The following is a 25307-nucleotide window of genomic DNA, read 5'->3' as shown; positions in this document are numbered from 1 at the left end:
TTTTAAATATTATTTTTTGATGCGCTCAACTTAACTTGGTCGGTCTGTAATCTGATCGACTCCTGTTACAATTAATGGTTTCTAACTTGAACGCTTCATTTGTTTTATCATTTTCGTATATTTATCTGTAATTATTGTTTAAGTGATAATTTTTCTCCCGTGTGTTTGTCTGGGTATCCAAACTAAATACCGTTCTGATGATTAACGAAGGTGACCATATCCTAAAGTTTTCAACTTATTTGGTCACCTTCCACACTCATCATACTTTTTTTAAATCTGAATATTTAAGTAAAATGTATATTGATGTGTGTGGAAAAGAATTAAAAAACAAACAATATTTAACAAACTAATGGAGAAAGGGGAATTAAAAGGTGCCCCAGCTCGGCTGGCACTAGTATCGGAGTTGTGGCTTAGGAGGAGATAGAGGAACAAATTTTGGCTTAGTGCTATTATATTATAGATTTGTAAATGTATTGAAAGTATTATCAAGTAGAAACTGTCCAAATATAATATTTTGCATGTCACTAAAAAGAGCCCATCATTTCATGAAATTATAACAATTTTTATTATACAAGATTAATATAAAACAAAACTAACATCACTATAGGTATCAAAATATTTAGTTAAATACAAAGGTTACTTTGAAAAGCATGCAATATTGTTCTACTGCACAATATAAGAACGTTTCTATGAAACTATTATCACTTTGAGTTGATCTTAATTTATGGCAGTTTATAAAATACAAAATAAAAGAAATAATAATAATAAAAGAGCTTAGTGTTACCAATAATCATTGTACACATTGCTCAATGCATCTCGCATTACAGCATAGAACAATATAAGTTTGTAAAACACACCTTGCCATTGATTAGTTGATTTTGTTACTTCATTCATTATTGAATTTGTATCCAATGTACATATAAAATATAACATATAAAAACCTCTTTATAAAAAAAATAATAATAAAACAAAGACAACAACCCATGGACTAAAACTGCTAAAACATTAAAAATCTTGGAGTAAAAATCCCCAGTTTACATCCATTGCTGAGTCGTAAAGGCAATTTCTCATTATGCATATTAAACCATAACATCATTAGAATGGTTAATTCTTCATTGAAAGATAACAAACCATTACTAACAAACATAGCTGATGCACTATTATGTCATGGAAAAGTATCATATGCAATGCGCAATTGTAACAAACTTGTAGTTTCCTCAGTGTACCCTTTAACTGTGATTATACTATAATGATCACAATAAATATTTAAACAACATGCATTTAACCTTATCAGAACATTTACTAAACATAATTCCTAGCAATTCAATTTGCTCTTTATACTCGAGATCAGTATTGCCGCATTATGTCAGCATCATCTTTTAGGTCATGGATTGTACATAAGGCAAGAAATATAACACATTTGATTCAACAAAATTTGCGTGTATCAGTAAGACAAGAACTTCAATGGTTGAGAATTTTCATAAGACACATTATTAAGATACTATTATAAAGACATTGTTTACTGTTAACTTTGTAGATCCACTGTAACCGAATGTCATTGTCACATTGCTAATGATGTGCACCATAACTTCTTAATTTTCTAAAGGAATTAATAATTTTCGCCACTTATACATCACTTAAAATACCTTTAGATTAATTAGGACAACATATTCTGTACAGTAACACAGCAAGCATCACAATATAAAAATCTTGTTATTACATTTATAAAAAGGATCTTTAAAAACTATTAGGCCTATATTAATTACATTTAAAATAGAAGTAAAAAAAGCAAATATTTTGCAAATTTCAGAAAGCCCTTAATTATTTAATATATTAACTGCACTTTACAACATTCTGTACTAATACTATACAGTATAATCATTTTAAAATTCAAAATTTACTGCTATGTAATAAGTAATACTTATAAATAGAACAGAAATGTATAAATAATATTAATTAAGCCATACTACTGTATTGTGAAATAGGAACAGTAGGTACATTGTTTAATACTATTTTACAGAGCATTAAGACTACTTATTTTATAACTAAAATTAAAATATCAAGTTACATGTAGCACATAAATGGTATCAATCTAGTACCATATTATAGCCTTGTATTGTATGGTCTCCAGACAATAATACTGTAGTACATAAAATATCACGTACATACAATGACCTTTTCTACAGCAATGCTTCACTGTACGTATATTAAATTAATATATTTAAATAAGTTGTAGATATACAAATTGTAAAGAAATATAATAGATTAGACATAATGTGAATCATCTGAAGATAGTTCATTATCTTCAACACTTGAGAAGGAAGATATTGATGACGAACTTTCCCAATTGCTTTTCTGCTTAGAAAATATTTCTTTCATTTTATTGTACCTCTGGAAAAACAATTTCTTGGAAAATGAGTAAAGCTCAATATCCAGTTGGTTTAGTTTTTCAATTTGTTTCCTTTCATCATTGGTAATTGGCGACTGTTCTGCTAATGTACGATTAAACTGCTGAAACGGATCAATAAAATTTAGCTTGAAAGTCTTTTCAAATATAAACTGGCTTTTTTTTTGGTACTCCGTCAAACCAAAATATGCCATGTGTCGAAGATTCTTCTTTGCACTTTTAAGCATTTTATTATTTCTCTCTTGCTCAGACATGAAAGACATATTATAACACCCAATAATAGATAGGTCGGCCAGCATTCTTGTCTGTCTGTTATTAGCTAAGTTGTATTCACAAGCCATAAATTCTTTTAATTCAACATTCTTCCAATCTTCCCCACTGTAACATACAGGTAATTCATTAGTTCCTTTGCCATCACACATGTGTTTAGAATTTTTCCATGTTGCACCTCGTTGAACATGACGCCATTCACTAAGATAACGTGAAACCGGGTTACGCAGCATTGTAATGTAATAATATCTGAAAAACACATATAAAATTATTCATAGCACTACAGTCGACCTTCTCATTTACACACTTCTCAATTACGAACCTTCTATTTTACGAACACCGTTCGAACGATGATTTCATCAATAATATAATAAAACTTTTACGTACCTACTAATTTATTATCTTCTTAATTTATTAAACTATCCCAATTATTTCATAAATAAAGCAAAGGTTATTACAAACGATCCAAGTATTCTATTTATTTCTAGTTTAAAAGTTGCTTAGGCCTATATGCCGTTAAGGCCTAGGCCGTTTAGTCTACTAGGCCTAAGCTAGTGGTCAGGAGATCATCATCCCTACTATACTACTGCTGGAGTGCATGGAGATCACATCACCCTGCACATGTTTTTGAAAAAACCGAACTGCAAAAAGGCTAGCTACGATGACCATACTACAAATTTAGTTTGGTGTGTGCATGTTTTTACAATATAAAAAAACACTTGACTCTTATTTATTAACATTTTAAAACTTTGTTGTCAGTCGGCTCCGCGTAGCCATTTTTCTGGGAATTCCATCCACCACACAACACATACATAGTAGCTTCAAAATGTAAAATATTTGCGGTCCAGAACGGATATGATATTATTACTTCAAGAACAAGTTCGTAAATTACAGTTTGTATCAAAATATGCAATAATAAAAAGTAAACGATGGAATTTTGGTACAGAGAATGTGTAAACAAAACAAAAAGCAGAAATATCAATCTTTTTGGCAATGGCAGTGAAGGTGCTAATTTACATGTTAAATTGAATTGTTTTATACTGTATTTTAAATACTGTTTGTTCTTTTACTGTACTATGCACAGTAAGTTTTACATAGGGCATTTGTTTGGACATGTTTTTACCACTGATTTTAATAGAGGGCGCTTTTTTCCAAACCTTCTCATTTACGAACTTTTTCATTTACGAACGCCTCTTAGACCGAGGGGTACGTAAATGAGAAGGTCGACTGTATAAGTAACTAGAGGGTACTCCGAGAGTACAAACCTCCGCCTACTGTAAAATTCCCCTACATAAAATGTCCCTGGAAAATATATATATTTTTTACAATTTTTTTTCATTAGTTCTAAGTGTAAATAGGCTAACTGCACACTACAAAGTTGTGGATGAGAGTTTGGTGTAATGGTTATGTATCCAGTCTCTCACAGTTGAGATCGCTGGTTCAAGTCCCGCTGAGGTTTTTTTTTATTATTATTTTTTTATTTCTTTTTTTTTTGTGGACCTTGACCTTTGACTCTGACCCTTCAAAATGTAACCACAAGTATATGATGAGTCATTGATCATTGTGGCTAAGTTTGGTGAGAATCAGATAAAAACTGTGGTCTCTAGGCAGTAAAATAGTTAGTTGTGACCTCGACCTATGACCTTTTACCCTCAAAGTCGAACTCGTCCGAGCTTTTGGGGCATAGATCATTGTGGCCAAATTTGGCCAGATTCCGATGAAAACTGTGGCCTCCAGGCTGTTCACAGACAGACAGACACACAAACATATGATACAGGGGTGAAAATATAACCTCCTTGGCGGAGGTAATTATAGTAGTATTTTATATATAAAGTAACGTCTGAACAAGAGGTTAAGCAGGGCCGTAGCCAGGATCTGTCAAGGGGGGGTTCGGACACTAAGTATTTAAGACAATATTATGTTGTTAAAAAAATTAAGGCAAAACTACAGATCTAGCCTTTCTAGACTTCCATAAAACTGGATGTGCTTGCCGTGACGGTCTTTTAAAATTTGTTGTATGGAAGCTCTTTTATGTTTATGAAAGGGGCATTCAACAGTACATTTGGTCTGCGAGTTAAACAATTTAATTTACTGAATTTAATATAACTCTTGACCATTTCTCAAGTTTATTTTAATAACATATTTTTTTTATTCAATATTAAATATGAAAAAAATATATATGATGTTATAGATGAGAAATTTTAAATCCTATTTATTTCATAAACCATGCATTCTATAACATTTTTTCAATCTTTATGTCTCAATTATACATAATCATGTGACATGAAAAAAAATAATTTTGAAATGCACAACATTTTCTGAACGATGCTCTAATTTGATTAGAAATTGATTTTGAGCATTACAAAATTTTAATTGGTTGGCGGATAACCCCTTGTAATTGTCAGGATCTTTTTTTTTTTTTTTTTCCTATCTTATTCTTCTTTCTTTCCCAGAATTTTGTGTCACGTGTATTTCAAGTTCTTATCAACATTACATCGTATAACTTTGTCAGAAGATTGACCTCTAGCTGTAGAAGTGCAGGACATTTCGTTTTTTTACTTTAGAGTCGCGCAGTGTGACTTACGCGCGATTTTATGAATTGCAATGATTGATCATAGATTAAAAACCAAAGGTTTTGTATTGACAATTGGTGAAAATTTAAGTCATATCAAGGGCAAACTTTCTATGGATTCAAAATGGAACTTTCACAGAAAGTTACCTGAAAAATCAATTTCTAATCAACTTTCTACACGTTTCATGTAATTTTAGGCATGTAAAAAATTCCCACGTGCGCGCAAATTTTTATGCGTGCGGTGCGCACGTACTGTAGAGCTAAAAACATCTTTTTTCTTGTGATTTATGTTTTTTCAGCCTTTTCTAATAATTTTACCAACGTTCAAACTTAAAATCACGTCATACGAGCTTGTCGAATTGGGAAATTTGCATGTGATTGTGATGAAAAATGTGGTCTCTAGGCAGAGACACCTGTATAAAATCTTTACCAGGGTGATATTTGCTCGTATGGAGTCACAGCTGGATGATAACCAACCAAGAGATCAGGCGGGTTTTAGAGCTGGATTTGGTAAATCAGACCACCTACACACACTCAGCCTAGTTATTGAGAAATCAATGGAATATAATTTCAACTTGTTCTTGGGTTTCGTGGACTACGAAAAGGCTTTTGATAGCCTTGATCATCAGTCACTTCTGAGAGCTTTGAAGCACCAAAACATTGACGAGAAGTACATCAAAGTTATCAAAGCTATCTACAAGAACCCCACTTCCAGGATTCACCTTGATGATACCATTACAGAGTCATTCGAAATTCTCAGAGGAGTAAGGCAAGGAGATCCAATATCTCCTAAATTGTTCACAGCTGCTCTAGAGGAGGTCTTTAAGAACACAGACTGGAGCGACAAAGGTATCCTAGTAGATGGTGAACGATTAACACATCTTCGCTTTGCAGACGATATTCTCATCCTAAGCCACACATGTCAAGAACTTCAAGAAATGATGCAGGACCTTGACAAAGAAAGTAGGAAGGCAGGTCTCAAAATGAACATAAAAAAACCAAAGTCATGTCAAATACCAAACACCAAAACTTCAAAGTAACTGTACTTGGAAAGGATTTGGAAGTAGTTGACCACTACATCTATTTTGGAAAGAAAATAACCTTCATAAATAGCTCAGGAGAGGAGATCAAAAGAAGAATTCAGCTAGGTTGGGCAAAGTTCGGGTCCTTGGGATACATATTCCGTGACACATCATTACCTATCTCATTGAAAAGACAGGTCTTCAACCAATGCATCATACCAACCCTTATCTACAGTTCGGAAATATGGACCATTACTAAGCATCTCGAAAAAAGGCTGAGAGTAACAGAAAGGGCAATGGAAAGAGTACTAATAGGTGTCACAAAGAAAGATAACGTGTCAAATACAAATCTCAGATTTAGATCAGGAGTTCAGGACATAATAAGCAGCATAAAATCAAAGAAATGGAGGTGGGCAGGACATTTGGCCAGGAGATATGACAACAGATGGACAGTCAGACTGACAAATTGGACTCCAAGAACCTACAAAAGAGGCAGAGGGAGACAAAAGATGAGATGGAGGGATGAACTAACAACACATGGTGGCATTGCATGGCAAAGAGTAGCTAGAGACAGAAGTGAATGGTCAATTGGTGAAGAGGCCTTCGTCCTGCAGTGGAAAGAAATAGGTTAAGAAGAAGAAGTGATGAAAAAGTTTAAAATTCGTCAAAATTATGCCTTTTTTTAAAGAGTCATAGTTTCTAAACTACATGGTGAAGTTTATTTTTTATTACATTTTATGGAAGTAAATGAGTTGTAGATATCGGTTCATGCATCAATATGGCTAACTGGACTTTCTTTGTGCGTGCAGTGCACCAGTAGGTTAAACAAAACAATATTCGGAAAATGGTAGAGTCTAACGGGGATGTAGCTAAACACATGCATCAACTGCAGACTATTATACAGCAGAGCCGGCCGCCGGCTTCTGTGTAGTTGTTTAATAATAATTACTGTAATCGGGATGGTATAAATTTCTCCCCCTGACGGAAACACCTTGGAACGGCCATAATGGTTTCGAGGGATGGAAAGATGTGGTACTCTGTGCTTTGGCCTATATTATCTGAGTGTTTGTTTGCTAGGAATTTTCCTCAATATTTTTAGCATACAACGTACCGTCGTACATAATTTTGTAGGCCTAGTCCGGCGCTACTGCACTTTCGCACCTCTTGAGCTTACCAAATTTTAAAACATTCACCTTGTGACGGTGAGTGACCGTGAAGTCTTAGGACCGGATTATCGCGTGGTACGGAAGCCATCAGACATACATGACAAGCCAAGCGTAAAAAAAAAAATAACATAGCGTTCAGGGGATTACAGAAAACTGTAAATGTTTCTTATTAAATTGATAACTGTATGGATGCTGTAAAAACAATTGTTTTGATCATATAAAATACAACAAAAATCATACAGTGATTTAGGCATGGCTCTCTCTAAATGCCTTACAAAAACGTACAGGAAACAGTGCAAAGGCCTTATATTAATTGACATGATAAATTGACTAAAATGTTTTTACCATTATATTTCAACAATTTTTAATTTTGGCTAAAGACCGATTCATTTGGCTAAAGAAAACAATTTACTATCTATAACTATTTTGGCTATAGATAAACTGATTTGACTAAAAAAAATATTTTGATTTTCACCAAATGGCTAAACAAAATGAAATGTTAGTGCTATCCCAGTATATGTCATATAGAATATGTATACAGTGTAGCATAGGAGTGTTATCTAACGTTACCGACACTTTTCCAAAACATTTGACTTTATCAATTGATAAAAATGTTCTGGTAGGAGGTTTAAATTCTTTGTATGTTTTTTTATGCAAGTATACTACATACCAACTTTTCAAAAAAAAATTTGCGCCAAAATATCCTGTTGCTAAAAATAGAACAGCGAAAATATGAACGTTACGGACGGACAAGATAAAATTGACAGTTTCTAAATATTAAGATTTGAGTACAATTTCTATCTAGGAAAGTAAGACTAGACCATAATTTTGTATTGGTAAAAATTTAGTCATATGGTTGTACAATATCTCAAAGATTTTTTTGAAAAAAAATTTAGATTTTGAAATAATCCATAAACTAAATTGTAATACGGATGGACACTTTTTTGTTTTACAGACAGACACTTTTGCTCCTAAAACATATTTGACCCACTTTCATAATAAAAATTGCCAAATATGTTTTTTATTCTAGAAATATATTGTTTAATCAATAAGTTTGCTTGTACTGTATTTAGTTTTAATATAATAAAAAAATGCAAAAGTTACGACCTGTAAAGCTAATACGTTCAAATGACTAATTGGCTACAAAAAACATGATAAATGCCTAGATTCATTAACATTAACAACATAGTAAAAAATTAAAAAGTTGTATATGATCATGAAAACAGTGTAAAGTTATAAAATCACATTTTGATTATCTCATTAGCATTGCTAGTTACACTTTTACAGGAAAAATTAACTTTTTTTGTTGGCACTCCTATTATTTTTTTTTGAACCAATTAAATTTTGTTTTGTTCTGGGAAACCTGGCTGCAGTGTTTCATAAATAGTCGGAATACATTTAACAATCATTTTTACGGAACTTACTCAAAGCTGATTGAATGCTACCCTTTGCAAAAAAGTAGTATACGATCCATACAGTATACATTAAAAACGTATACGAAGTATACCGATCATATTCGATTTCACTGTGTACATTATTTCAACTCTGTTGCTTCACAAAGAGTTGGCGTCGTATACGTTTATTATACGGACGTATACGTTGTTTATTCATGATAAAAATGCTGTGTACGGAGTATACAAATCATATACGAACTATATCCTATTTATAAATTGGCGCTGATGCTCCCTGAAGATGATCAAAGGAGCGCTTAAAATAGCGCTCTCCAAATGTTTATACAGTGTGTCATAAAAAATATACAAACAATATCTCATATTATTCATAAACCAATAATTATAGCTCACATAAAATAAAATCAAATTATTTGTGGAATAAAAGTAAAGTCCATAAACTGAATTATTCAGTATGCAACACAGCAAAATGTCCACGCCAAGGTAACCAAGAATCAACGCACAACCATCCTATCGCAGGCCTCGATTTGTACGTTCAAAACAAAATAACAGAGGAGAAACTTTGGGTGATATGACGTCATGCAGCAAGCACATGGTTTTCTCTCACCGCACAGTGTCGGCCTACAGTGTGGCTAATGTTTTACAAAATACTAACTGTGTACATTAAACAATTATATCTATTTAAATGGTTTAATAGGCAATTAAATACCTTTATAATATGAATAATTATGTTTACGAAGTTAAAAATGCGCAATCGCCATCTTGTATTAATTTGCAGTGAGTCCCAAAAGGGAATTTCACACGCCTTGTTGTTGTCGCTCAGCTCTAGCGTTCTCATGCAGCTTTTGTCACACACCACGTGCAAGCTTTGGGCAGTCATATTACATCGTTTATGTTAAGTGATATTATTCCACAAAGTGTGTCGTGAGTATGTCAGATCATTACTGAAGTGGGGTTTTTGGGGTTTACTCATTTCTGCTAAAATTTTAACATGTTGTTGTTGTTGTTCCAAGTTGATCACGAATGTAAATATTATGTATGTATTGTTTTGCTTGTGTTTTTCTGCCAAGAAAACAATTATCATTATACTATTTATGAATAAATCGAATCTGAATCTGAATCTCTGAATCTGTGCTCTAACCAAGAAATACAGTGTGAATGGTAAAAAGTGTATGGTTGATGTCTGTTGTTAAAACCGGTCCATATTATAAACAATGAGAAATGTTCCCACAGCTCAGTTTCCACTCAGTCTTGAAAATTAACAGCGTTGTTTTACTTCAAAGAGATCCTGCAAATAATGTCTAATAAAATAGAGTATAATAATCTACTTCATCACAGAGTTGATTGTAGGCCTTTGTTCTTATCAATCTTGGACTACTGTACATTACATACAAGTGAGCGTTAATACAGTATTCAGATTACCAATTATTAACTTTCTAGTTGCAGCCACGAATGTTGTAGTAAAAGCCTAGTGACAGATTTGTACCGCCCGATATAATTTCATACTGTTTGCAATTCTATTTTATTTCATTAATAATTTCAGAATTCATTTTCCCCCTTTTTTAACATTTAACTTGTATTTTCGTGATTTTTCACAAAATCGCTTACAAATAGTACAATGATTTCAATGTCAGAAAATAGTATCCACATTGTTTTAAAGTTAGTAAAGTATTAAAGCAAATAGTCATTGTCTAAAAAAACAATTTCATTTACGTACAAGCACCCCTCTGGTAAAAAATTACCATGCATGTTCATGAGAAAAAACAATGCCATTTGACGTACACGCACCTCTCTGGTGTAAGGAAAAAAATCCACAAAATAGAATTTCAAAAAATTGGAAATATTATGTTTGGCAAATCGAATTAACATTTTTCATCAACTAGTACAGTATAGTTAGCTAGTAGCTCGCTCAGCAGTGATTTTGTTGACAAAAATAAAACAATGCTCGACTTACGCCCGGGCTTTACCACGTGTGCTTCACTCTCTAGTCGAATTCAATTGCTGTATTGAACAGTTTCACAATCCCTGTCCCTAGCCTAGCAATTTAATAATCTGTTGAAATAGGTCTATCTTAGGCTCTATAGCTAGGCCTAGACTAGGATACGCTATTTATCTTTATTTATCTGGGACAGGCGCTTTTGTGCCGTGGTGACAACTATGTGTGTGGTTATGTCAGGTCTATAAAACATTAGGCCTAGCTAGCCGCGCCTATGTACGTCTTCAATGCGAAAACAAAATATTCGGCCTCCTGACTGGAACTTTTGTGGCCAAAAATCGACAGGAGAGAAATTTTTTTTTAGTTTGGCCTAATGGTACGTTAATTATGCTTGCATTCAAAAAAAGCTAGATTTCCATAATTGGAAAACGTTTTGTACTTTTTCGTACCAGTTTCTTATAACACTTTATCTTTATCATAGTTAGCCTAAAATAAATATTTATAACACTCTTTGTTACACTTCTTATTTCTACATTTTGTGTAAGTGCCACTGATTCAATAGTAAATAGTCAATAAATAAATAAAATGTACAGTATAAATAAGTAAAGGTACACTTTACCTTCTTTTTTTAATTAATTTTTCTTTTTGATCCATCCATTGAGGAACACAGCTTGTCAATTCAGTCCAATCAGCATGCAGTCCACAAGACCAACCAGTAGAGTACCTGCTAAACAACCAGTGACTATGGCTACTCCCAGGACGAAAACAGTCACATCTCTTTTTACCACGAAAACATTTGCAGGGATTTTCCATTGCCATATTGTTCACAAGGTGTTTTCCAAAGGTTGTACCACCTGTTTTTTGTATGTGAAGGAACACAAGAACATCATCTCCATTTATATCAAAATGATAGTCACGCACTAATGTCTTTTCACTGAATGGTTTTGTTCGTCTGTGACTCACAGATAAGTTTCCTCCTGTCCGAAACCTGGTCGAATATTGATAATCCCATCTTACATCTTCTAATATGTCCGAACTTGTACAAAAAAAATGATTAGAACAGACAACCTCATAGAAAATATAAGAGGAGGTTACTAAAACCAGAAGAATAAATCCAATGCATGTGTTATTCATGGTTGTTGTTACAGCACATTTCCCATGCCTCAAGTGTAATACTCACTCTGAAAGATCAATACAATAACATTTTAAATAACTGAATTCCAGTGTTATTACCGAGATTTCGCATTGGGACGGTAGATGAAAGAGGATGGTAGATATAAAAGGATACAAATTATACAAAAAATTAATCTATGTTTTTAGCCCAATATAATCTGTTCAGTTTTACTTTTTCAATTTTAGTTGTAAAATTAACTAAAACATCATACTTTATATTGTAGTATGTGTGACTGTGAATTAACTTTGATTCCTCTAGATTCATTAAAAAAAAATCATTCTCGCTCTTAAGGTTTTAATTGACATTCACATCACGTTTTAAACCTGTAATATCATTTTTCTATCTTTGATGTCATCTTGTTTTAAAGACACATTCCCTACGTTTTTTAGATCTAATTTAAGATCACAAACTATATTTAATGTAAAAATAATACTATATGGTCCTATTGCAATAACTTTTTTCATCTTTAAATGGTTAAATAGGTGAAAAATAAGTCGATTCTAATAATTATAGCGGCCCGCTATAAATCCCAAAATGCATTGCGCGCAGATTGATATTTTTGTTTTTCGTCTGTAATTAACCTACTTTTCGATCGATCGTGAGGCCAAAACAAATGGAAGACTTTCAGCGAAAATACCGGGTTTTCCCCAATTTGTATCAACGAAGTCTGACAAAAATAGAAAGACAATTAATGCAGCAACTATACAACGTCAGGCTAGGTATATAGCTAGCGTACGGTACGATGTTCGTACGTTATCGATGTTTACCAGCTAGTCCTACAAAACTAAGCCTAAAGACCGTCCACGAGAGGTCATCGCTGCGAGCTACTTAGGTAGTGCATTGTTTCTCACTTTTTATCATAATTTACCATAAAACGCACATTTAAGACAAGTAATGACCTGGTTTAATGTTTTTAAAGTAATATATGTATTATTTTTACAAAACGTCACAAATTGTAGGGAAGGTGTCTTTAATGATTTTTTATCTAAAGTAGTTTTTATTAAGATTTTAACCAGCCTGTTTTAGTGGCGATGATTCGCTGTTGGTCTGGAATGAAATAAAGAATAAATGTTATAATAGTGCACAGAAAAGAATTTATTTGACCAAATAAATGCATCAGTAGCGCCTTACACTTACAGTTGACCGCTGAATACAAGCAAGGTAGCGGGACGATTCGGCCCTGAGATGATTCGGCACACTTATATTTATGGATCACCATATTTATCAGCTTTGATATGCATTTTATAAGCATTTAAACAAGCTTTTTTCCTCAAATCTTCCACCGGCCTAGGCCTAGTACTTCTAGGCTAGACTAGGGTAGGGATAAAAAAGATGCAATAAAATTAAAGCAAATATTTTGAAAACATTGTCGAGAATAATTTTAATTAAATAATTTATTATAATATATATTATAAACTAATAATTTTTTAACCACCCGAACGATGTAAACAAGTTACTGTTGGCCGCTTGGCGAATGCACGAAATAAAAAAGTGGGCCGAATCATCCTGGGCCGAATCGTCTCAGGGCCGAATCATCTCAGGGCCGAATCGTCCCGGATTCGAATATAATATACACAATATTAACATAGATAGACACAGATTAACACGTTCGTTTCGTTACTATTATGGCGATCAAACGCATTCGATTCTGGAATTGCGACGGCGAGAATTCACTTTTAACTTCAATCTATCAGTTCCTAGCCTACGTACTTACCAAACAAAGAATATGGCTAGGCCTAGCCTAAAATAAGGGAAGGATCTTTTAAAATAGTCTCCTACTCTCTCACCGCCACCGAGTCTAGTCTCAAGCTTCCACCACACGTCCACACACACCAATCCAGTACTTCTTTTACGCATGCCTACTAGATATATACTACGTCATCATTTATGTATCGTTTTTAACTTGCATCTTTTCCGGCCATCCCATGTATGTATGTATATTATAATATCTCTATGGGGTAGTAGTCACGTCTGTGGCCGTATTCACCAATCACACTTAAGTGAGATATTTCCCTTAAATCCTAAGAATTTCCCTTAAATCAAGAGTATTCACAAAGGGTTTAAGGTTAAGTGATTCCAAAGATACTATAGCGCCACGATCTTTGATTCCAACAGGAGGGGGAACCAAAAAGATCGCGGCCGTAAATGTGTTCAAAAACATTATTTAATATAAAAAATAATAATCTAATATAATACATTAAGACCACATAAATTACAACATTATTCTTGTCAAAGAACAGTGAAATGTTGGTAATTTCTTATATATTATCTAACCTGGTATCCAAAAATGTCTGACAGAAAAAAAAAATACTTATATAGAAAATAAAACTAAAAAACAATTGAATAAAAGTATAAAGATACAATAGGTCAACAGTATAAATAATACATAATCATGATTAATTTATTACAAAATTGTTTATATCTCTACCAAGCTACCTTCTTTGTTTCTGCTCTTATTCAGACGCCACTCCACATCACAAATTTGGTCTACCTGCAGACTTGGTCATTTCAACACAAGTGACTCTAACTTCGGATGATTTCAGGGCTTTTAGGAAACCCTGCAGAAGGTTTAATTCGTTCGGACATAACAAGAATCGGAGCAACACCTCTGATTCAATTGTTGAAATTAATTGTCGACGTTCCGAAGGAGAGAAAAATTACTTCTTTCCCGAGGACTTAAATTCTGCCCAAAACCAAGGTAGGTCGGCGCACAACAACTATATTTGGATATGGAGTCTTTCTCCAGAAGACAGGCCCGTAACCAGGGGGGGATCGGGGGGATCGTACGATCCCCCCGCTGAACAGCGAGTTCCGCTTGGCCTCCTCCCACTTTTTTTTTGCTGGGCATACTAACACAACACGACGATTGTTCACTACAGGCCTAGTCAAGCCTTAATAAATTTAATTAATATATATATATATATTTTAACTAAAATATAAAAACCTAACACTAAAATTTACAAGATAAGTTCTATTTGATAACTGCTGAACATCGTGGTTCTGGAGCTCTAGCGAGCTGTACACAGAGCATAGTTGTTTGCTTGACATAACAGGGTATTCCCCTACACAGGTCTCCGCGTGCGTGTGACGTGCCCAGCCAGCTGCTTGATAGAGAAAGCATGCAGCTCACACGCAAGTGCAAGATGCAACGGTTGAGTGAATTCAGAGATCATCTTAATTCCATGGTTTTTTACCTAAACACCACATGATGGTGAATATGCCTGTTAAAGTCTCAATGATACGATCCCTAATGTACCATGTTGTTGCTAGGAGGCTTGAAAGGAGGAGGGATCTCTGACAATATAAGAAATGTGTGGGCTGGAAATTACACCAACTTATAGTTCATAAACAAAAGAGAATAGCCGGAAATGCGATTTGCGGCCATAGGCCTATAGAGAAAAAAAATTCGATTGTATGGTTCCAGTGGCGGATCTAGCGGGGGTGTATGGGGCGTCCGCCCCCCCCCCCCTATTTTTTAAAGATTTTTTTTTTTTTTTTTTTAAATTAAATAGATTTTAAAAACACGTATCGTTTCGACGGTCATCAATCACCGATGGTTTGCACATTTTCATATTGAAAATAGTACGTCGGAGCACATCGTCAGCTTGATCGCATTCCACCAAGCATACGTCGACATCCTTTGTGTACTATCAATCTCTAGCGTCACAGTTTTAGTGTAAAAGGAGCAAGTTGATAAAAGCCATGTGGTGAGCTTGGTCGCGTTCCACTAAGCAGGTCGGCATCCTTTGTGATCGTCACTCCCGTATTGTAGAATAGCGGTACCTCAGACGATCAATAGAGTTGATGAAGCCACATGGGGTCTGTTTCTGCTGCATAACGCAATTTAACCGGTTATTTTAAAATAGATTAAAAATAGATAACAATAACATGGTCAGTGCTACTATACTACGCGCCCATTTATTAAGTACAATAAAAACAAAGGCTAGGACTGTATAGTGCCTATGAAAATTATCCCGTTAGGGCTACATTTTATTAAAACGTATTACTATTAAAATATTAACAATGCTGCAGCATTTCATGACCCTTGTTGTTTTATTTGCTTTCCCGTCGATGATTCTCATAAACACATCGCGATGACATCATGACAAAAGAGGTGTTTTGTTTTTTTCAAATCACTAAATATAATGTAATCGAGCCGGACCGCTAATTTTTAAACGATCGTTTAAACCAGGTCGTTGAATATGCCGTGATTTTAATTGTCAAAAACATGACCGTCAGTAGATGGCTCGGAGTTTCGATAAATCTCGCGTCGCATGTGTTGCGTGGTGAAAACACTCTCAGCAAGTTTGCTTCATTAATATGCATGAGACTCTGTGACGGCCCGCTTTAACGTGACGTCATGTTACTGCTGCATGTGCGAAGAAGTAGTGACCGCGATCGACCCGGCGCGCGTGTATAAGAAAATAATACCGGCCTAGGCGCGGCTAGGACAAGTTTATAAAAGCTGAAAAACATCGTCGCGTTGTAAAAATTTAGATGTAAAATACAGGCAAGTTGTTAGCTTGCATTTGGTACCCTAGGTAAGTATCAGCTGCATGTTCCACATGTCGTAATTTGCGAGCTTTAGAGTGTTTGGTAAATGACATTATGAGATGTTTGTAAACCGTTTTAAACGACTTACAATGCGCTAGAACGCCAAAATTTCCAGGGGCCGTCGGCCCCTGGACCCCGACCGGGGGCCCTTGGCGGCCCCCTGGCCCCCAGCCAATGTTTGCTCGCTTCGCTCGCAAAGCTACGCCACCCCTATTTCAATATCCTGGATCCGCCCCTGAGTTCCACTAAAGAACTTAACGATCCACCCCGCCGTCAAACCTGGTTACGGCCCTGAGAAGATAACGATTACGTGAACATTTTGCTGATTCAGACAGCAGCACCACGCAAAACGAAGGTAACGCTAACAAATTTAAACCAAAAAGTTCCTGGAATCCACCTGAAACTCGTTACGGTCCAGCTTTAGAAACATTTATTCAGGCTATTGAGGAGGATGTACAAAACTACGTCCCGAGTCCAGATAAACGTGACAATCTCTCAAAACAAGAGAGGCGGGCCATTGCCAAATTGCGTCAGCGTAACGATATCATCATTAAACCCGCTGATAAAGGTTCTGCCACTGTTGCTATGGACATCAAATTTTATGAAGAGGAGTCCTTAAGACAGCTAAACAATCCTCTTCATTATCGTAAACTTACAACGGATCCCACCCCGGAAATTGCGGATAAGGTGGCCAAATCTGTTTCTGTGATGGTAAAAAAACACTCGATCCTAAGATTGGACCTCATTTGGCACAGGTCAATCCAGTTCCAGGCAGATTTTATTTCCTACCTAAAATCCACAAAGCAGGCAATCCTGGTAGACCCATTATTTCGGGCAATGGCACTGCTACAGAAAAAATTCTGAATATGTGGATGATTTACTTAGACCATATTGACTGAACTCCCTTCATACATTCAGGACTCCACGGACTTTATCCGCGCGCAAAATTAACCAAATTCAAAATTTACCTAATAATTCTGTTCTGGCTACATTAGATGTTTCATCATTGTATACTAATATCCCTCACGAAGAAGGAGCCGACGCTTGTATTTTAAATTACAAACAAATTCCAGGCAAAACGCCTACTAAAGGTCATTTACGAGAACTGGTCATGTTGATTTTAACCAACAACAATTTCATTTTTGGAAATGACCATTACCTTCAAATTCATGGCACAGCGATGGGCACAAAATGGCGCCATCTTTTGCAAATTTATTTATGGGACAATTTGAGGCCAATTTTCTGTCCCTCCAAACTAATAAACCACTTGTTTGGTTTAGATACATTGACGACATCTTCATGATCTGGACCCATGGTGAAGATAATTTGGAATCTTTTCTTCTCAATATTAATTCAGCCCACCCAACCATCAAATTTACAGCTACCAAATCCACTAGTAGCGTTGATTTTTTGGACAGTATACTTGCTTGATACTTGCTTGATGTTTTTGGGTCGGTTAGCAAGCTAAATATAGCTTATATGACCCTTCCTATCTTCTTCCCAAAATATGCTTAGGGCTCCGGGTGTACACACAATGTTCCAAAATGCTTATAAATGTGAAAAAGTAAACTTGCAGTCAATGGACTTCCAATGATCATTGAGGAGTGACTTGAATAGATTTAAATTTGGAGCTTTTACAACATTAGATGGTAAGCTATTTCACGAGTCCACAACTCTACAACTGAAGGAAAACTTCCTGGAATTAAGCCTAAACTTGTTTTTATTTAACTTGTATTCATGCCCTCTAGTTCCATGACAATCAACAAATGTAAAAAACTTCCTGCTTTCTATAACGTCAAGACCATTTATAATTCTGAAGATTTGGATAATATCCGCTCTTAATCGTCTGTACTCCAGTGTAGGTAAACCCAAAAACTTCAATCTATCCGGATAAGCCAATTTTTTTATTTCTGACAATGACTTGGTAGTTCTTCGCTGAACCGACTCGATTTTCTTAATCAGTCCAATTTGATGAGGTGCCCAAAGACACAACAGTTGAATTCTAAGATAGGGCGGACTAAAGATTTGTATAGACTAAGAAACATATCCTTATCGTTGTAACAAAAAGTCCTTTTGATGAGACCCACTATTTTATTTGCCTTAGCAACACAGCAATTTATATGATAATCAAAGTTCAATTTATGATCAAAGTATACTCCGAGATCCTTTTCTATAGAAGTCTCTTCAATTTTAACATTATCTTGTACATTTACAAAATACTCATTCTTCTCATTGGTTTTCCCCATGTACAACATCTTGCACTTGTTGGCATTGAAAGGTAGTTGCCATCTGGTCGACCAGCTAAACATATTATCAAGTGAGATCTGCAATTTTTCTTTAGATTCCCCATAATCATAAACTTTAGTATCATCAGCGAACATCTTGACTTCTGATAGTGCAACTTCAGGCAAATCATTGATAAAGAGTAAGAATAAAATCGGACCAAGCACACTTCCTTGCGGAACACCACTTACCACATCCGACCATTTCGACAGAGTCCCATTTAACATTACTCGTTGTATTCTACCTTTTAAGAAGTCTTGAATCCAATAATAGACGTTACCGGAGATACCATAAGGTTCAACAGAATCGAAGGCCTTTTGGAAGTCCAAATATGCTACATCAATATCATGCCCATCATCTAAAAGCTTAGACCAATGTTCTACTATCTCTAATAATTGCGTTGCTGTGGATCTACCGGACCTAAAACCATGTTGATGTTCCGATAATAAGTTATTGTTGACAAAATGCTTAATTAAAGAATCTCTAATGATGCTTTCCATAACTTTATAACAAACAGCAGTCAAGCTAACAGGTCGATAATTATTTACTTCCACCCTACTTCCTTTTTAAAAAATGGGTACAATATGAGCTTCTTTCCAATTCCGAGGAACAATACCTTCTTTCAATGAAAAAATTTTACTTAGCGGCGGCTCAGAAATATAAGCTCTGCACTCTCTTAAAATCATAGGGTGAATACCATCAGGTCCTGGACTCTTAGTCACATTTAAATTCTTTAAATATTTTTCAACGATTTGGGGTGATATTTCAACTTCAGAACAAAATGTATCAAAAACTCTTCCTTGAAACTCTGGTACGTTATCAATATCTTCCCTTACAAAAACTGCAGAGAAAAAAGTATTAAGTATCTCAGTCTTGGACTGATCATCACTGTGTGTCACATTGTTCTCATCTTTCAGGGATGGCAGTCTCGCTTTAACTTTGGTTTTGGAGTTTACATATCGCCAAAATGATTTGCGTTTCTGTTTTATTTCGGAAGCAATTATTTTTTCAAAGTTCCAAATGGCCTTCTTTTTCATGGATGTTACTTTATTTATAGCATCTTTAAATGTTGCTTTATTAGATCTGCTTGGACAATGGTTATACCTAAACCATGCTTTTCTTTTAAGCTTTATCATTTTCTTCATACCCTTGTTTATCCAAAGAGGCTCTTTGACCTGTTGTCCCCCTTTTTTACCTTGGGAATGTGCCGTCCACTAGCTTCTGCAATAATTTCACTAAACAAATTCCAACACTCTTCTGATCCACCATTTTCAAATTTCTCCTCCCAATCAATCTTTTTTAGCTCTTCATTAATTTGAACATAATCACCGTAATGATAATTTGGTTTTAACAAGATATTGCCTTGCGACTCAATGTAACAATCAAATTGACATGTTAATACTGCGTGATCGCTTTTACCGAGTGGTGCACTATAACAAATGTCGTCGATGATGTCCTCTTCATTTGTAAAAACCAAGTCTAAACGACTAGGATTCTGTCCATCTCTAAATCTAGTCGCTTGTGTTACATGTTGAAAATAAAAATGATGCTGGACCCAGTTCATAAAATATGTTCCATCATGACTATCAGAGTATGCTGATGCTTGATTAATCCAATCAATACTACCAAAATTAAAATCACCAGTTTAATAAATGTGAAAAATTTGTGCTGCATATTATTACTCAACTTGTCCAAAAATAAAACGTTCTGCTCCCGACTATTACTAGGGCTCCTATACGCACAAACTAAAAGTAAAGAATCATTGTCTTTCAATGAAAGTTTCACATAAATAATATCTCCAATATCTCCAATGGATGTCTCTGTCACATATCCACATAAATCTTCTTTTAAATAAATGTCAACACCTCTACCGTCAAAATTTGTAGAAAAAAATACTTGATATCCATCCAAATTTAAATCAATCTCCTGTATCAAATTCTTCTTACTTGGATTCTTTGGGAATATCTCAGTCAACATAATTATACTTGGATTATTAATTGAAATCAGAATCTCCATCTCATTCTTTTTACTTAAAATCGAGTCAACGTTAGAATATACGAAAACAGTTAGGCTCTTTTGCACCATCAAATAAATTACTTCTAAAATTAATGTTTTCTTCTTTGCATTTACAGGATCAGCGAAAATTTCCTTGAAAATTGTCTTGGGGTCTTTGTATAATTTTACCCCTAGAGATAAATAGATTAGGTTCACCTGCACTAATTCGCTCCTGCAACTCTCAGCTTTCTATTGGATTATCTTTGTTGGAATGTTAAATCCGGTGTAATATATACATTATTTTCCCATCCTTCTAATTTCTTAAGATTTTTAGCTCTCGATAGAATTTCTCTTTTTGTTGCTATTTCCTTACACAACACTCTTATCATTCTTGACCTTCTGATATTGTTATTCTGACCAGACACGTCCTTGGGTGTTATCCTTGCAATATGCATTTCGCTTGGTTGAAGTCTTAATTTATCAAGAATACAATTTATTTTATCCTGGTCATGTCTAGATTTTTCCTCTTGGGAAAACCCAACTGGAGCCTCAGGAACTCCTTTAAAAATCAAATTATTAACTCTCTTATCCCGTTCTCGGTGTTCTCGCACCACAATCTGGACCTTCTATAGTGACCATAGAAAATGGTACACTCAAAACTGACCTATTCCGTAAACCCACGGATAAAAATATGTACCTGCTCCCTAGCAGTTGTCATCCCCGACACTGTACTAAAAACATACCGTACAGTCAAGCATTACGTATCAGACGTATCTGTTCTTCAGATTTAGATTTTCAGAATCGTACCGAAGAACTAACCGGACATCTCCGGAATAGAAATTACAAGAAGGAATACATCGAAACTGCTATAAAGAAAGCAAAAGATATTCCTCGATGTCAAACACTGACGTACAAACCACGTCAGCCAAAAAATTCGACCAGAGTGCCATTGGTCACAACCTATCACCCTAGGTTGCCTTCATTACGGGCTATTATTGAGAAACATATGCCCATTCTACAGTCCACAGAACGTCTCAGGACTGTTTTTCCGGAACCACCCATTATTGCATTTCGTAGACCTCACAATCTTCGTGATTTTTAGTCAGATCCAAATTTAAGAGTGAAATTAACTCTCATGACAGCCAAAATTTGGGCAGTCACCTTTGCGGCAAATCTTGCAAAACTTGTTCATTGGTTGATTCTACTGAAAAATTTAAGAGTAACCAAACTGGCCGCATTTTTCGGATAAGACAATCAATTAATTGTCTAACCAAAAACGTCATTTATCTCATATACTGTAATATTTGTGGCAAACAGTACGTCGGAGAAACAAAAAACACTCTCCGTATGAGAATGACACAACACAGATCAGCTATCAAACCATTAAAGCTTGATCAACCTGTAGCCGAACATTTTAATTCAGCTGGTCACTCGATTGCAAATTTCAGAGTTATTGCAATAGACCACGATGTCAAATGGAGCGACAAAACTCGCAAAGACAAAGAAAACCACTGGGAATTACAACTTAAAACCACAAAACCTTTTGGACTTTAGGAACATACTCCCAGATCGGTAAAATTATTCCATTGACTACCAAAATTTAAGTTTCAATATTAATAACCACCATTTAAGCTGTTTTTTAGTTTCATTCCAAAATTGTTTATATCTCTACCAAGCTACCTTCTTTGTTTTCTACTCTTATTACTCCACCCTGCCTTCTGTTGTTGTATTTCTTTTATTCCTGTCCACCCAGGCAGCACTTGCCAGCTCTTATACTATGACGTTATCCAAATTCCTTCACTTGCACTGATGAAGGGCTAGTGTTGCCCGAAAGCTCTGCTAACTTTTCTGGCTGTTTTACTTATCGTTTTGATTTAGCTTTTCGCTTTTTTTTTTGTATCTCCATTGAGATCCAGCCATTGATACCCACAGCATTGTAATTTTTTCAGTAATTGCCTTTGGATTTACATAAATCGAGATAAACACAAATATGTTTATATGTATTTGAAGTTAGATAAGCAAATAAATGATTTTATTTGCTTAATTAGTTATTGGTACAACTAACTAGTCTATCAATGTAAAAGCCAAATAGGCTATTGGAGTAATGTTGGTAATTTCTTATATTATATCTAACCTGGTATCCCAGGCACTTTGTAGGTACTTTTTACAAGCCAAGTCAAAAATTTCTCTAAGAACAACGTTTTCATTATGTAAATTGTCTAATAACAAATGTAATTTCATTTCAGAGGTTCCTTCGTAGAAAGATTTCCAATAATGTTCAAACCCGTTATTCATTAATTGTAATTTCATTGGGTAGAAGGTTTCTTTTCTTAATTTACTAAATGTATTACATTCTAACATAAAGTGTGCGATAGTTTCAGTGTCATTATTGCAGAGTGCACACACACCCGTATTCGTGGGTGACCATGACTGTTCCCTACCTTCAAGGTTTAGAGAGTTAGATCTCACCTTAAATTTCAAACAACTTCTTTTAAGTCATTTTTGTACAGAAGGTATGGTTCTAGTATCGGTTTATTCTTGTACAATACTGTGTCAGAGCTGAGATGATTTTGATTGTGCTCTCTTTTGCCATTCGTTATTATCGATATCCTTGTTCTTGCATTTAAATTGGGTTAACCAATTACCGGGTGATTCGTTGGTGAACATATCACCCATGTTACATTTATGTAAGGCTTCTTTAACTTGATTTAACCATCCCCATTTCAATTTATCTTCAAGAATGTTTATGGCGTTAAAAATCACATTGGAGTAGTTTTGAAGCGATTCTAGTGATTGCCAGCCCAAGTCACCGTATAGAGCTCTTTTGCAACGTTACACGGAGAATGGAGAAAGAATGGTTCTCGCCATTAAAAACTGCAGGTTTTCAACTTTTGCCATTGTTGTTTTTCCGTTACAGTACCAAACTGAGCATGCGTAATTAATGGTAGGGATTCCGATAGATTTCCATAATAGGTCCCCGTAATAAATTCTGTTATAATCGTCTTGTTCATTTATAATGGATTTACTATACGCAATGATGCGATTACCCTTCTTGATAACTTCGTCGTGAAGATTGTCCGACAACGTGCGAGAAATATATACTCCCAAATATTTGTATTTATCAGTTTCTGTTTTAGAATTGTTTCCTAACCTCCATTTTCTATATAAGTTGGTCCTTTGTCCTGTGATAAGGACATTTGATTTATCATAATTAAATGACATTTTTCTTTGTTTAGCGAATTCTGTAGTAGTTTGTAGGAGCATTTTATGTTCTTTCTCGTTTTCTCCTATTAGCACGACGTCGTCGGTTATAGTAAACAATTTATTTTAGTGTTAAAGATGTTAACACCTAGATCTGAGTTGTTAAGCATTATTAGTTCATTAGTAATTCATTGATGTATATTGAGAAGAGTGTTTAACACCTTCATTGATATCAATAACTCCGTCTCTAAATTAGCAAATTGGACCTTACATTTAACATTCTCATATACATTTTGTACGATATTATTTAATTAGGCTACCTTTATACCGATTCGACGTAATGCTTTTATTAGTCCTTCTCTCCAGACTGTATCGAATGCTTTTCGGAAATCGAGAAAAGCCAAAAATGTCTTTTTACCCTCGGCTTGTCGAGTAGCTATCAAGCTTTTAAGGGTGAAGCCCGGGGGGGTGAAGATATTATGGTCTTCACATCGTCTATCTCTACGGAAGCCCCCTTGTGCTTCGGTTAATAAATCATACTCTTCAAGGAATTCTGATATTCTTCGAGAAATTATGCACCTGTATAGTTGTCTAAATTTCGCTGGTCGCCTTTTTTAAATATAGGAACTATTGTGCCGTTGTTCCATTCATCTGGGATACATTCGAGATGAGAGAGCCTTTTAAACAGTTTATACAGTGTTGCAACCATTGTGTTACCGCCGTGTTTTATCAATTCGTTAGAAATATTATCATTGCCCGGGCTTTTGTTGTTTTTACATAGGGAGACTGCGTATTTTACATCTTCACATGAGAATTCGAGTAATATCCAGAGTAGCGGTTTGAAAATTCGTGTTGTAGCTGTCAGCTAAACTGTCATCAAATAGATCATTCTCTACATCTAAGTTTTTCTTACCTAAGGTATTAAAGTAATTCGTTAACAAAGACTTAATTATGGGTGCGTCTGATGTTACATTGTCCGTTCCCGGAATTATTACCTCCGCCAAGGAGGTTATGTTTTCACCCCTGTATGTTTGTTACCTCCGCCAAGGAGGTTATGTTTTCACCCCTGTATGTTTGTGTGTGTGTGTGTGTGTGTGTGTGTATGTGAACAGCCTGGAGGCCACATTTTTTATCCGATTCTCACCAAATTTGGCAACAATGATCTATGCCCCAAAAGCTCGGACGAGTTTGGGGAACTCTAATTTGCATTCTGTCAAATAAAATCAATGTATAGATATAATACAGTATATGCATACTTGACTTTCACTCGAAAGGAAATTTATCAAAGGACTTTCTTACTCTTCTACCTCCTTTTTCT

General features: G+C 35.0%; 1 protein-coding gene and 1 long non-coding RNA gene across 2 annotated transcripts; one reads left to right on the top strand and one right to left on the bottom strand.

The window, feature by feature from the left end:
- Positions 1-541: 541 nt before the first annotated feature.
- LOC144843776 (heparan-sulfate 6-O-sulfotransferase 3-B-like) lies at positions 542-13798 on the bottom strand. The gene is made up of 3 exons (XM_078700716.1): positions 13671-13798; positions 11402-11963; positions 542-2926 (listed from the first exon to the last, which is right to left on the bottom strand). The coding sequence occupies exons 2-3, from the start codon at positions 11914-11916 to the stop codon at positions 2266-2268; spliced, it is 1176 nt and encodes a 391-aa protein (XP_078556842.1). The 5' UTR covers positions 11917-11963; positions 13671-13798; the 3' UTR covers positions 542-2265.
- Positions 13799-15667: 1869 nt separating this feature from the next.
- LOC144842580 (uncharacterized) lies at positions 15668-15988 on the top strand. Its single transcript, XR_013612134.1, has 2 exons — positions 15668-15756; positions 15834-15988. It is a non-coding gene; the product is annotated as an uncharacterized LOC144842580 (long non-coding RNA).
- Positions 15989-25307: the final 9319 nt, after the last annotated feature.

The sequence above is a fragment of the Antedon bifida genome, chromosome 5 (genome assembly GCF_963402885.1).
Source record: "Antedon bifida chromosome 5, ecAntBifi1.1, whole genome shotgun sequence".
Lineage (NCBI taxonomy): Eukaryota > Metazoa > Echinodermata > Crinoidea > Comatulida > Antedonidae > Antedon > Antedon bifida.
Note: the sequence above shows the minus strand (reverse complement) of the source record. Positions and strands in the feature narration are given on the sequence as shown.

Bases quoted from the DNA above. Each gene is read 5' to 3' on its own strand.
- LOC144843776 (XM_078700716.1), bottom strand. From the start codon at position 11,916: ATGAATAACACATGCATTGGATTTATTCTTCTGGTTTTAGTAACCTCC. The intron at 2,927-11,401 runs GTAAAGTGTACC...TGTGTTTTTCAG, and splicing joins AAATTAATTAAAAAAAGAAG to ATATTATTACATTACAATGC.